This window comes from Protobothrops mucrosquamatus, unplaced genomic scaffold, assembly GCF_001527695.2.
Source record: "Protobothrops mucrosquamatus isolate PMUCROS unplaced genomic scaffold, P.Mucros_1.0 scaffold1172, whole genome shotgun sequence".
NCBI classification, from domain to species: Eukaryota; Metazoa; Chordata; class Lepidosauria; order Squamata; family Viperidae; genus Protobothrops; species Protobothrops mucrosquamatus.
The window spans coordinates 167,678-183,554 of NW_015387386.1; the positions used below are offsets into that span (position 1 = coordinate 167,678).

General features: G+C 35.4%; 1 protein-coding gene across 1 annotated transcript in view; it reads left to right on the forward strand.

Moving 5' to 3' along the window:
• STPG2 (sperm tail PG-rich repeat containing 2) overlaps positions 1 to 15,877 on the forward strand; it is a 196,391-nt gene that overhangs the window by 88,003 nt on the left and 92,511 nt on the right. The window contains exon 11 of the mRNA XM_015820739.2: positions 2,418 to 2,583. Coding sequence (XP_015676225.2) covers positions 2,418 to 2,583 — 166 coding nt within the window. The remainder of the gene's footprint in view (positions 1 to 2,417; positions 2,584 to 15,877) is intronic.

Sequence of the window (15,877 nt, forward strand, 5' to 3'; positions counted from 1 at the left end):
CTGAGCTAAACTTGATTGAGATTTTCCTTTTATTTAATGCATTGGAACTCCTTGTGGGGATTTCCTTAGCTAACGAAGTCTAGGCAGCTGCCATGTGTACATTTTACTGTGAAAAGAAATGGTACTATTTACATGTTTCCCCATGCTTAGCTGGGGAGTCAATATATTTCATATTTAGAGTCAATATGAAATATGGGGACAAGATTCTATAAAGTTAAAAAAGTTTAATGGGCCCACTATGGGTTCAGATAGCCCATAGCTCAGAAAATTGAAGAAAAGAATAAATCAATAGAGCAAGAAAAGAAAAGAATGATTGGCAGATTTTCTTGATAGGCTGGACAGGAACAAACAGCTGACAAAAACATGGGAAAAGCAGAGTTTCTTCTTAGGAATATGTTTTCTGTTCCTTGTGGTCTTCCAGGAAAGAAAAGTGTCTATGGAATAAAGTATTCCAAAATACAGTATATGTAGATAGTCTTGCATTTTTTATCTTTTCAGAAAGAAAGGCTGTATAGTGAAGCCTTAATAATAATTATTAGTAAGAAACATATAGAATCTCTCTATACATGCCACCTTTCTGGCATTACTTTCTCAGGACATCATAATTAAGAGAAGATGTGTTGCCTTGTTTTGCAGGTTATATGGTGCTGTGTATAAGCAGTACAGCTTTAACTTTTTAAGACCGTTAAATGCATAGCTGATTAGTGAGGCAAACTGGCAGTCATCATGGTTGATTTTCCAGGCCTGAAAATAACCTGGTGGATGAAAAGCAGCGGTTCATTTTACAATAGATATAAACTATTTAATTTTACTTTTGCTTTTTTGTAAGATTTTTCTTGTATGATTGATGGTTGTATCTTAACCATTCTGCTGTGCTTAGAACATATTGAGATAATAATTTAAACAGTTATAAACATACATGTTGCAACCTCATAATGTTAATTGCAATATAACTACTATAAGAGTCACATTATCAGTTGATTCTTTAAAGCAGTCATATTTTTTTTTCATGGAAATTTGAAAAAAGGAGCTGTTTTAAAGAACAGAAGTACTGTGCTCACACTTGTGCCAGTGCAAATCTCTTCTTTCTCATCCTTTTTGTAGCATCTTCCATAGCATCTTGTTTTCTTACTCTCCTGTGCCATTGCACATCACAAATAAAAAAAGCATCCTTAAAATTTCAAGTAAATGACAATAAAAATATTCCAGTACTTAAAAAAATAACAGTGAAGAGATTCTCTGTGCATTTAAAACAAAATTATGTATTTTCATATTCTGATAAAGGTTTCGGTGCACTTAAAAATTTCATCTGCTCCTTGCAACTGATGATAGTTAATCTAAAATTATTATTGACATTATTAATAGTAATGTTTCTTTGATGATGATTAACATATTGAAATAACTTAGCAGTAAGAGTTTAGAAATGATGAAAGACTAAATGTTTTAGTTTAATTGGAAATGATTAAATCTGAAATAAACAGGTTCATCCTTGATAATAAATTAACACTTCAATTGGAATAAAGCAAGAATTGTTCAATTAAGAAATTCTGAATAAGGAAATACATTATGATTTTGCACTCAGTAGATAAACATAAATAATCATGTCTGGTTTTTTTTAAAAAACTCCTAATATAAGAGTTTAAAATTGTAGTGTAAAAAGAAATGAGCATAGCAATAAGTGAATCCTAATTGCATTTAAAGCTTTTTTACTGGAAATACAAAACTGTAGCCAGATCCATGATTTTGTGGCCAAAATATATGAATACTTTACTAAACTTAGCATATTCATATTATTTAAATCTTCACCATCTGCTTTCTAGTTTATAGAAAGTGACAATACAACTCTCTCTTTAGGGCATGGAAAGGGTACTTTCACATTTGCAAGATTCTGTTAATATAACCTTACAATATAGATAGAGATTTTATCTTTACTCCTGGCTGTGCTTCTTGTCTGGACTAATTTGCAAGACTAAATCTGCCTTGCCAGTCTCATAGTAACCCTCCCATCCCTCCATTTACTCTTTTGAAAACTAGGGAGAGTCCTTTCTGAGTCGCTTTCATTGCCCCTCCTCTTTCAGACTCAAATTCTGTTCATCAGGATGTTGTCTGGGGCTGCAGCTCTTCCTCTGTCTCCCAAGGTCATTCCCACATTCCATTCTCCTAACAACTAAATAATAATAGGGCTTGCCAAGGTGAGTGTGCTGCCCAGAGATGTTATCATGGTTCATGTCATAATTCAAATGGAACAGCAGGGATGTGGCAGTTCCTGCACTGTATCCTTTTCTAAACTTTAATTACAGTATGCATGTTTTAAAATTTCAGGTGCTTTTTTAGCATTTTCTGTCTTAATTGTAACTTTTCTACACTGACATAATTTGTGGTGCCTGGCTTTATCTTATACTTTTTTAAAATTATAGGCAGTTCCACCTCCAGGTTCTTATGAGGTTCATAAATCGTTTGAGAAATCACAGGGTAAGAGTGAATATATGCCTCCAAGAACTGCGGTGGCTAGAAGAAGGCATGCAGCTTTTCTCAGTGGAACGCTTAGGGAAAATGCATTAAAGAACGAGGACGATATACCAGGTAAGTACATTATATAATTTTCAAACAGAATTACAGCTACATACATTTTAATGATTATGTTTCATCTAAATACTCATCTGCCTGCTTACCATCTATTTTTAACAGCTTCGTAAGATGTAATACTGGCGATCTTAACTTCTTAGCTGGTTAAAAGAAATGTTAGGAAAGTTTAATTCCCCTCAGCAGATGGTAGCACTTGGCTAAGCTTGCTGTACCTGGAAGATAAAAAGGAACAAATACTGGTTAGACCTTGATAACGTTAGGCCCGGATGACAGAGCAGTCGGTCAATTTTTGTCACAACTCGTGGATCTGGAGTTGGAAGGGACCTTGGAGGTCTTCTAGTACAACCCCCTGTTCAGGCAGGAAATCCTATACCATTAATTTATATACCTATCAAGAGTTGAATTAATGTCCATGGGGCTTATATCACTATCACCACCACTAAGAATACTAAGAAACTGGAATCTAGTGATAGTTTTTGTCATATATGACGAGAAGTTTCTAAATATGAAGAGACATCAGATGCAGAAATGAGAATTATAAGCAAGATTTCTTTGTATATTATCCCATGTTTTTACATATGGAAAATGATCTGTTTGTTCAGCTTGTCCCCAATAATGGCCATGCAAATTGGAAATTATAGGAGTTAAAATGCAACATATACAATTTATGTCTTATGCTGAGCATTTATTTACAAAACCAACAGCCTTATCATACCCATTGAAGCACTGCTGCATCTTCTGCTATGCTATTGTAGAAAAGCCTTTTTGAAGGTTAACCTTGCAACCTGCGCTAGGGAAAAAATATGCCAGATTGTTTAAGCAAATCACTGTAGAGAGCATAATCTTTTACCCCAAGACATACAGTAGATCTACCACTTTGAATTGTTACATTAAAATGCATCAGTGGCAATCACTGTTCTGAGATTGAGGTGATAGGATTCATTTTAGAAACAAATAAAGGCCATTGGTGCAGTGGAAAGATCTTCTGTTTCCCAAAGGATTTCTGGATCTGAGTAGGCATTTTGTTAAAATGAGACTCTTGTATATTAAATAAAATTAAAATACAGCAATGGATCAGCAAATGTTCATTTTATTTCAGTAAAATTATTGCCAATATAAAATATAAAGCTACTTCATGATTTTAAGCACTATCTTAAAATATTAAATATTATTAAATATAACATGAGTATATAAGTATATTTATTTAAATTTTGCTACTTTGAAAGTATAGACATATATCTGTCTCTATGTGTTTATGTGTGAAAGGAATGCAGTTTAGTCTCATCTATAATTATTTCTGTTACATTGTATTTGGTAGATGGTATGAGCTTTGCTTAGTGCAATTTTTAAGTGATTGATGTTTAACACTTAATTAGTAATAACATGAAACAATGTACTCTACAGCTATTCATTCATTATGTTGGTTCTAAAAGCTACTGTTTGAATCATGTTTCTTGGCACGTTCACGCAGGAAATTACTTGAAGTAACAAATAAAATTTATTTTCAAAATTGATTGGACAGACCACATAAAAGTAGTTGTGTCTACTTTTTCTATGACTTTGTCCAGTTCCTTTTAATATAACAGGTACTGTACTGTGAAAACTAATTATATCTTCTACTTAGTTTTTGGCTTGTAACATTGTATTCCAAAATAGCTGAAAGTATTTAAAGCTTTTAAACTATACTCTTAGGCTGTATAAGTAAAATCAGAAAGTCGAAATAGTAACCTTTTGAATAGGGGTTCTGGGTTTTTACCATGATCTATTCATTGACTCAAATGCCCTTTTGAAAGGCAGTGCAAAGGGTACCTGAGGTACCTACATTGTATTTTCTACATGTGGGCTTGGAGATAAAATTGTAGCAAACTTCTGTATTATTGATTGATGTTTTCAAGCCACCAATCTCACCTAAGTAACAATCCAATAAAAACAATATATAATAAAATATGAAACATTGATAAAACAAAAATAACCATTGTCAGTAGCCAAAATCCATCCTTGTGTCAAGTTTACAACACCATTGTAAAAATTCTTCACCATCACTGGATCACCAAACACAGTGACAGAGCCATTTCTTTAGGACCTTCTGAAAGCCTGGCATGGTCAGGGCCAATCTAAGTTCTGGGGGGATGCTATTCCAAAGGATGGGTGACAGGGTAGAAAATGCTCTTCATGAGTCTCACCAGATGACACTTTTTTCACAAATGAGACCCATAATATACCTCTTCTGCTGGTCTAGGGGGGTTGAGTAGATATAACCACGATGAAGCAGACCCCCCCTAATTAACCAGGTCCCGTGTCTTATAGGGCTTTATAAGCCAAAACCAGAACCTTGAATTGAACCTAAAAGTATACTGGCAACCAATGCAGCTTGTGTAGTTCAAGTGTAATGTGTTCTAATGAAAGAGTGCATATAACAACACATAACCATCACATTTCGTGCCCACATGTGCTTCATATTGCTGCTCTTCATAAGGAGACTGCAGGACAGTTGTCTTGTGTGGGTTTCAGCTCTGAGATGAAGGGATCAGTCATCAAGCCTACAACCACAGTGGAGCCTCAGTTTCTAACCACTTTTGGAAATTGCTTATTTAACCATCTTAAAAGCTATTAGAGATATTTGGAACAAGTTTAAAAAGCCACCTAGTAAGCCCATTTTTATTTCTGAGCAAAAGAAAATTAACTATAAGTTTAAAAACTTGAAATAAATGGCAAAAACCTAAGTAAGATTTTGAAGTAAGAAATGCAAGAGTCCAGAAAAATTTGGAATATTGAAACTTTTACAATAAGAGTTTGGAACTTACTATTTGGAACTTATTATTTAAAATAAACAACATTTTGTGGGAAACAATGTTTTGTCCACTGTAAGTCAAAACAGAGATTAAAGACACAAAGAAACCTTTGTGATTGGAAAAAGAATTGAAAAGAGATCAAATGCTCTGACAATATTTGAATGAATTAAAGATTTTCAGAAGTAAAGGAAAGGAATATAAAGTTGGTTTATTTGATCAAGCTTAAAATAAAACATGTTTTTAATAAAGGATTTATAAACCCTTTATGGATTTTTTGCTGATACCAGGATTGAAAACTTGATATTTTACAGGTTTGCTTATACATAAGGGATGTGTATTGGAAGAGGAGATATCTATTTATAACCCTATAGGGGTGAAGTGCTACCAAACTTGTTTATACTTATGAGGAAGATTGGAAATCAGTTCTTTATATATTTCTTTTTTTTATTTCACTTTTTTCTTTTCTTTCTTCTTTACTGTTTTCTCTTTTTTACTTTCCTTTCTTTTTTTACTTTACTTTGTATTATTTTATTACTGTAATTAAAATGTTCATTTAAAAATTGGAAGTGTGACAGCAACATCAGGAAGAAGGTGTATGAGAAGCAGAAGACATACCAGGATCTGAAGGAGGACCTGGAGAGGAGGTGGAAAGTAAAGACCAAAGTGGTCCCAGTAGGAGCACTTAGGGCTGTGACTCATAAGCTGGGACAATGAGTCAAGAACAACATTAGAGATTTCTACCCAAAAGAGTGCAATGGTAGGAACAGCTAAGCTACTATGGAGAGCTCTTAAATTCCCAAGCCTCTTGTAGAGCAGGGGTCCCCAACCTCTGGTCTGTGGACCAGTACAGGCCGTGGCTTGCCAACAACCAGTCTACACAAACAAGGAAAGCCCCATCCACAGGATGCAGGCAGCACACAAAACCACACCCCCTCCGGTCCGTGGAAAAAACTCTCTCCACGTAACGGACCCTGGACTCTGTTGTAAAGTATTGAGGAAGATATACCGTACTCCTGTAATGCCCTGAAGACAGGCTTTTTTTAAAAAAAAAGTAAGATGGACATTTTGTTTGTTTATTTGTTCTTTAGGGTTTTTTTTAATGTCTCTTACTTGTGCAGCAGTTTCTTCTGCTGTATTCCCTTATATTCATATGCATATCAAAGTAGTAATTATTAGATGTAATATAATATGGAGAATTGCTGATGGGGAATGGAGTTGTGAGAATTAATTTCCTCCATTTGAATTGAGCAGCATTATATCATAACTAATATGATTACAAAAAAGATGTTATCAATAACTTCATTGTGCTACTGAGAAATCATAGCTTTTACAATAATTCTCAAACCACTACCTGGGTTTGGACTACGCTTGTAATAAGTAGTCAGTATTTTAATGTTTTGTGTCACGAAATTATGATATTGGTGGATTTCCTCCTTGTCTAAAACCTGGACCTTAGCATCCTGTCTCTTCTACTACCATAGATCGTGCTTCTCTAGTTTCCGATCCTGCAAAATCTGACCCCATAAATATGCCATTTCCTTGTTAAGGATTAGAGAATAGAAAGATTTAGGATGACAGACTAAAAGTCTGGATTATTTTCTCCTGGGAGAAGGGCAGTTATATATAAGCTGACCTCTCTTCTCCTAAAGCAAATTTTGACCGCACTGTGGGGTTCGTGCATGAAGGGGAATCACTACTATTGTTCACTAAAATGAACTATAATCTTTTAAACAGAGTTTTTGTTTGTTTTGGTTATGTTTCAGATAATAATCCCATGGTTATTTGTAATAAGTATGCCTTTCTCTTTTTCAATGCATTTTGTTTGGAAATGAAATGTTATCTAAAGGGACCTCTACAGTGGATCTCATTGCTTCCCTTGACTACTGTATCATAACTCTTAAAATCATAAGCGGAGGCTTGAAGATCTCCAGATACTTGTTAGTTGGAGTAGCAGGATCTGAAGGCTCCCAAGGTATTCAAATTGGTCTGTGTAGAAACAACTGCAAGAGAAAGCAATTATGGCTTGTTCCTAGTGAACATTTGAAAATGTTGGCACAGTGTTTTATGCAGGTTTTTTTTTTAACCTTTCTTTTAGCATGGAAAAATCTGGTAGAGTTGTTTTTAAAATTTGTGCTGAAATCTTTTGAGACAGCAATAGACCGCTTAATATTTTGGACTGAAGTAGTATTAATGAAGAGCTCCTGTCAACTGCCTTGTTTAAAATGCTCCTGAACCACATTTAATATCAGTACAGATGCCCCCTTTTTCCCCTCTCCTGAGAGAACGACAAATTTTAATAGTGTGGAAAAAATAAGAAATAGAGGAACAGGAATATCAGTGCAGAGTAGGAATATGCTATATAAGAATTCTTTTTTCCTTTAATGCATATAGATTATGTTAGTAGTAAGAGTTGCTTTTTTCCAAGCTTTCCATACATTTGTTCTTTGTCAGGTTTCAGTTTTTAGTTTGAATATTCAGAGCAAGTGTACAAAAATTAAATTGTAAAATGAGATTTACCATGTTCTCCAATTTTTCATGTTCTTTCCTTTTTGTGAAATTCTAACTTTCAGATTCATTTTAATTACCTTACATTTAAAATTACTTTCCTATTGTCATATTTAGAGTTTTAAAGATAGGCATAGATCATTTCAACATTGCATCTAGTCCAGCATCCTCTAATCTGCTACTCTTATATCTACTGTAGATGTTTTTAGGATGTCTTCAGAAGATCATGACAGGTCTTCAGACATCATCACTTGGAGATAATATGATTTTCAATATGGAGAGTTTCCTTAGCAATTGTAGTTAGTAGTTAGATTTGACTTGTTCCCAAATTGACTAATTGACCATATCACATTTAATTAATGCATGCTTTAGTTCTCATAATTTCTCTTCCTGAGAAGACCAAAATAATAGACAATAAATTAGAATGAAATTCAAATAGTTATGCTGGTGTATAAGCTGTGCTTCTAGTACATTTTTTAAATGCTTGCTGAAAACATTGGTATTTATATAGAAAAGAATGAAAAGATTCTACATGTTGAAGTTCTTTACTTGTTTAGTTGTCTATGGAACTGATTTTCCTGGTAGGAGAGAATTAATTGCACTAATTTTCCACTGTATGGCATTCTATGGTTTCTGTTTCATGAGCTGAGTAATTTAACATAGTCGGACTAATATTTGTTCTTTCTGATGTTTTTTGGGAACTTGGTAAACCTTTTAAAGAAAAAGTAAATAACTTTTACTTATTATTCAGCTATGTATATAAGACCATTGAGGTGCATAAAACCTGGCAAAGAACAAATTGCAACCTAAAATTTTTACATACTGCAGGTAGTGTTAGCAAAGGCCATGGAGAAAATCTTACTCAGGCTCAGACATAGAAAAAATTGGGGAATTTATAGTTGGGTAATTGCCATCACAAGAAAGATAGACATTGAGGAAGGGTTGAATTAAGTAAGAGTATTTAGAAGCAGCAAATTATCATCGTAATTACCAAAGGTGAAGGCCATTTAAGAAAATACATTGAACTATAAGAAGTATTTAATATTTAAAAGCACATAAGTGAAATTATAATGTCAAACATGTCTTTTCCCTTATTCTCATCAAAGGGATGGTAATAAACTTGTTCTGATTCTGAGCAGTATGATGAATATATGTAACTGGGTCTTGGGATACTTGTGGTTGTTTCACATATGGCAAAATTTCTTATTTAAACATTGCTTTTATGGATGAAGCTTCATATACATACCACCCTAAGTTTATGCTTGTAGCTTCCAATACAGACAGGGATAGGTTGATGACTTGCTGGTCCATGGAAATATGACTGTTTAAACAATTATTTAAATAATACAAACCTATATTCCACTATCTGCATTTATAATATTTGAAAGAGGAGGTAACATATATACAGATGTTATTTATAGAATACAATCTTCCCTTCTCCAGCCTTCCTCCCCTCCTAGTCCACTGATCTACCTGACATTGCTGCCTTCCGTCATCCATTCCTGTCCCCTTTCCAGTTTTCCTCCCCCCCCCCCGGGTCTACCGATCTACATGCTCCCTCTTTCAATTTTCCTCCCCCCCTAACCTGTTCCCTCTTGGTTAGCTCCAAATTGCTGGAGAGGGGACAGGAATGGATGACGGAAGGCACCAATGTCAGGTAGATCAGTGGACTAGGAGGGGAGGAAGGCTGGAGAAGGGAAGATTGACCAGGGTGGAGGATGGAGGGCAGGATCGGCAGACCAGGGGGGGAAAAAGCTGGATAGGGGAAGGTTGATAGGAACGGATGATGATGGGTTCTTTGTTGCCCACCTGGCCGTCTGGTCCCCCCCTCTTTCCGGCCCCTTCCCGCCCAACCATCCTCACCTACTACTCCCTGTCCTTGCCGTACACCTAGTCGTCTAATCCCCCCCTCTACTACCTTCCGTCCTTGCCACACACCTACTCGTCTAGTCCCCCCCTCCTCTTGGCCTCTTCCCCCCTAACTGTCCGTACCTTGATGGAAGGCAGGAACAGCATATAGATCGGCAGGTCGGGGGGAGGAGAATGGGAGAAGGGAAGTTTGACAGGAATAGGTTGGAAGGGGTATCCTGTAAGGAGCAGGAGGGAGCGATTGGAAAGCACACCAGCAGCAACGGCACGGGGAGGGAGAGGCCTGGCAAGGATGACAAGGGAAAAAAGTGCGGAATTGGAGTGCAAAAAAGAGAGAGCGGGACAACTAAGGCAATTACAGTCAATTAGGAAGAATGGCCCTATCCCACGGGCTATGAGTAAGCAGTTAGATCAACAAGGGTATAAAAAGAACCTCCCCACCCCCTGAGCCTCACTCTGAGGACGCTGGCCGAGGACCAGTGAAAGCTAAGTTGTTTTTTAACTTTGTATATAACTGTTTTTATTGTTTTGAGTATTGTTTTAACAATAAACAACTAGTTTGTACCTCTCCCGGAAATCGCTGATTGCATCATTGGATATATATATATATATATATATACACACACACATTGGATACACACACACACACACACACACACACACACACACACACACACACACATACAGTAAGTAAGTAACAAACTTTCTTTATTTTTTATATTTTTTATTATCTTGTAGGGCTACATTACTAATTGTTCAGGACCACATGCAGCCTCTGGGCCATTTGTTGGACATGCCTGTTTTAGATGAAATTAAGGGAAGAACATTTTATGAATACTGGCTTTTATCAAATTGACCATTAGTATTTTAAGATATTTTATAGACGGTGCTATTTCTTTAAACTAAGATAAAAGTAAGATCTACTAGTCTACTTGTACTGCTAGATAGGCAGGACCTGGGGAAGAACAGGAGTTCACCCCGTTGCACAGTGCTCAGGTCTTGAACCCAGGCTGTCACCTGAGAAGCCTACACACGCACACAAACATACATGTATTGATGGACATAATATTGGCATGGAAATAAGGCAATTAGGATCAGATCTGAATATGAAACTTGCCTATTTCATACTAGTATAGAATACATATGTGTGAATTCACACAATACTATCTTTTGAAAGAGGTTTCATTAATGTTTTCCATTGATAACTTATTCCTCCTTTTATGCATCTTCCCTCATACTAATAATGATAGGTTATTTTGCATATAAATAGACTTCAGTATTTGCTGAAGCAAAGATCTAATATGTTTTTCCATTCCATGGCCATTTTTAAATAAGTGGAGATATTGCAATAAATTGTAATAATTTTGTTGGTCAAATTGTTTGGAGTTCATCAAAGGTCTTTGAGAGTTTTGAACACTACGGAGGGTTTAAATCTCAATTAAAGTAATAGAACCGTGAAAATATCTCTTTTGGTTCCTATGGAGATGTTTTTATACTAATCTTGATAGGAAAAAAAAATCTTGAAACTTTAATATGACCTATTGAAAATGTTGATTGTGACTCTCAGGGAATCTGTTCTTAATTAGTTTTTTTTTGCTCTTTTCCCTCCTGTGTTGCTTTGCTTTTCTAGTATCATGTTAGGATTTTCAGAATTTAAATGTCAACAATACTGTGAGAATATTCATTAATTAATGTCGAGAAATAAGAAGTCCACTCATGCAACAGGGCCTTCTTGTCGCAATTTGTGCAGCAGAAAAATCAATCTTAGGAGATCGTGACATAATTAGTATGAAGCTTATAATCAAAACAGGAGAACTTTAACTTTTTTTTCCGGAACTGAATCTCAGCCATTCCAATTTATGATCTGGTTCCTCTTTTGTGCAGATTTATTCTGTCCCTTTCTGATAAGCTTCATGTTCCCAAACAAGCATGTATTTGCATTTTCACTCACAAAATTGTGTATGAATGAATGATGAAAAGGAAACTTTGATGATGTTTCTTATTTAGAAATTTGTTTTACATTTCAAATATATAGCCTTGGGGCAAACAGAGTGATGACAAATTCTCTTGATGAATTCCAAGTCTCATTCCCTTTCTGCAAATTATAGATAATGGTACAACTGAACAATAATTTCATAGACTATTAAAAGTTGTTATTATAATATAAAATAATAATTATTGGCACATTGGTATGTATAATGAACACATATGTACATTCTTCTGACCAGTAGATGTCACTCATTGTAAAGTGAATGAAGTTTCAGCTTTCATGGGAAATATTAACAATCACCAAATGAATGGAATCAGTTGAATGAAAGTTTTTGAAAACTGTGGCACTTCTCTTGGGTTTTGTATTTATGTTCATACATACAGTACATTCTTCTACTTTATAGAGGAGCATTTATTTAATTGCTTCCTAGATATATTTTTATACCATTCAATTGCAAAGAATCTGGAAAATTTTCAAAGACAGTATATACCACAGAACATAAATGCCATTTTACCCATCAGTAAAAATGAACATCTTACTAACATAAAACAAATAGCCTCAGATAACGAAGATAAAAGTCAGCACTTGTGCTTACTTTCTAGCATAGAATTGTTTGTACAGCTTTACATAAAACAAGAAGGCCGATGGCCAGAAGAAGCCGAGCATTAACGGGCTATAATTGAGGAAGTCTGCCACAAGACCCACAATGCTTTAACTTCATAGTTGGGGAGCCAACCATGATAACTGAAGACAGGTAGATTTTAGATAGAGAAGACAGTCCTGAGAGTAAGTGGATGCTGAGCCATGTAGGATTTTATTATGGTTGTAAGTCATGATAGTCGTAAAGTGAGTCACCATCTGTCTGGACCCAATTTTACGACCTTTTCCAAAGTGATTGTTAAGTGAACATGGCAATTAAGCAAATGAGTTATTTGCTATGGGGTGGTTTTTGCCAGAAATCGGAAGTAGTAGTAGTAGTAGTAGTAGTAGTAGTAGTAATAATAATAATAATAATAATAATAATAATAATAATAATAAAAAGTTGGAAGGGACCTTGGAGGTCATCAAGTCCAACCCCCTACTCAGGCAGGTAACCCTATACCATTTCAGATAAATGGCTGTCCAATCTCTTCTTAAAAACTTCCAGTGTTGGAGCATTCACAACTTATGGAGGCAGGTTGTTCCACTGGTTAATTGTTCTAACTGTCAGGAAGTTTCTCCTTAGTTCTAGGTTGCTTCTCTCTTTGGTTAGTTTCCATCCGTTGCTTCTTGTCCTGCCTTCAGGCACTTTGGAAAATAGCTTGACTCCCTCTTCTTTGTGGCAGCCCCTGAGATATTGGAATACTGCTATCATGTCCCCCCCCTCGTCCTTCTCTTCATTAAACTAGACATACCCAATTCCAGCAACCGTTCCTTATATGTTTTAGCCTCCAGTCCCCTAATCATCTTTGTTGCTCTTCTCTGTACTCTTTCTAGAATCTCAACATCTTTTTTACATCGTGACCAAAACTGGATGCAGTATTCCAAGTGTGGTCTTACCAAGGCATTGTAGAGTGGTATTAATACTTCGCGTGATCTTGATTCTATCCCTCTGTTAATGCAGCCTAGCACTGTGTTGGCTTTTTTGGCAGCTGCAGCACACTGCTGGCTCATATTTAAATGATTGTCCACTAGCACTCCGAGATCCCTCTCCCTCTAAGTAAACCCTGCTTTCTTAAATCATGATTATGTGATGGCAGGATGCTGCAAATGGCTGTAAATGTGGCTGATCATGGAGCACTCAACATGTGGCCATGTGGCCACGGAGGGGCTGACATCAGAACTTTGGGTCATAAGTAGCTTTTGGGGAATCCATCGGAACTTTGAACAGTCACTAAGTGACCACTCAAGGAATACCTGTACCAGCAGTTTGTAACTAGAAGCTCAGTGTCAACCAAGATGGGGTTTGTAGCACTGTTGCTAAAGCAGCCCACCCTGAAAGGAGCCAGGATGCTGCATTGAACCAGTTACAGTTTTCAAGTCTTCAGGGCAAAATGTATGTTCCTGACTTAGACATTCTTCAATTACTTTCTAAGGCAATTTCTTCAAATATATAAAATATTTTCACAAAATATTGTCTTTTGCTTTCTAGACAGATCACTATGGAAGAGGTATGGCATTATGAAATATTGGAGTTGAAGCAGGCTTCTTATCACTACAGTTTAGGAATGGGTTCAGATGTTTACATGAGCCTTTAAAGATGGGGTTTATGTCTATTTTTTAATCATTTATATTATATTTTTGTACATTTTTGTAAACTACTATTTGGACTCCATTTATATTTCTTCTCAAATATTGTGTAACTAAAAATGTGTGAGCAGTGCTGGATGACCATTACTATGTCACAAACTAGACTTCCATTCTATAAATATGGAAGCTGTGCTATAGAATAATATCTGGGTTTGTTTTGCTCTATGAAACGTGTGTCTCAACAAAGAAGAATCAATATATAATTTATGTCAAAAATTTGGAAGTTTCAAGATGCTCAGAATTACAATGGTTATTTATTAATAATAGTTGTATGGGGGATAGTCTATGGCTAATGAGTAAGTAAATAAATAGATGGCTGTGTTTATTTTTATCATGCTGATTGTACCTAGTAAAGAGTAACTCCAAACCTCTATGAAATTTCTGAAATGGTATTGAAATAGTATTGTAATAAAATTAAAATTACGACTGTAGATTTTACTGAAAGACATGATAACATTAATAACACATTTTCATCACATTTCTAAGCAGTATTGTTCTTTCTGGAACTTTATTGAAAATAGGCTGAACATGAATACAGAAACAGAAATGTTTATTTTTTTATGCCACTAGATGTCCATATTTAATAAGATTTGTATTTCTACTCTTGTGTTAACCAAAACTGCAATCGGCTATCATTTTGAGTATCCCTTACAGAAACATAATTATATGTTTTATCCCACAACCAAAGTTATGGGATAAAAAGTTAAATAATGGGGAATACTGTAGGTAAAAATGTACTATTGTTGGAGATAAACATTAGCTATAAGAACAGTAGTATTGAAAAACTATGCTGGGTTCTGGGAACAAGCATTCATAAGTTAGGGTCAAAAGCCATACTAGCGTATGAGATCATGGAGCAATAATGAGTAATCAAGAAGACAAATATACTTTGTTGCTTGAACAAAAGTGAGCTAAAAGAATAAGCATCTTATTCTGTTTTGTCTAACAAGCCTAGTCAATTTTTCCAATGTTTGAAGTTACTTCACTGAGAAGCCGTCTATTGTATTAATTTAACTTAAATGAGCAAAGCGCACATATATCTATCAGCAAAGTCAGTTATAAATTAAGCAAATTCTCAAGGTTAAATCCTGCAATATATTTGCTTCCATATATCCTAATTAGCGAAGATTGCACCTAAGTAACGTTGCTTGCTCAGCAGAGATATATCTTGTTTATGTCGCATGTTCATCCCTGGTTTACTATGAGATTGAACTGTACGAAGCTAAGTGCTGACAACCAATGATCTCTCAGTTTGCTTTGATAAGAGCCTGGGACACCTAGAAAATGCTTTTAGAAATGAGGTAGCAGTTTCAGCACATTAAAAGCAAGCACCCTGACAAATAAATTGTGCAGATCATGACAAAGGTGACATGGGTGGGTGTTGCCTTCAAAGCAACTTTGAATATATTATACCACTTTTCAGTGTCATATGATTTTCTCTTGGATACAGTTCTTAAAGCTCTGAAAGTATTAACTGATCTGGACATACAACTCATTTAAATGTAGTTCAGATATTGTGCTCCCAAACATATGCTAGTAGTGAAAATCTGATTTTTTATTTATTTTTGAAAACAATGTAATGACACATGCTGCAAAATAAAAAAAAATAGCATTGTAACATTATGTACAGTATTTTAATTCTTCTACATAGCTGTTATGCTACCTATTTGTTAGTCAACTCATTTGCTATTATTTGTTGAACCAGCCCTTTAAGTGTCAGCCCTTTAAGGCAGGTTAGATCGGGGGTTACAATTTTATTTTATTGTTGTAGGGTAATGTAATCTTGAAAGCCTTCCGGAGTTTCTCTCTGCCCCATCTTATACAAAACACAATCAAGGTTGAGTTT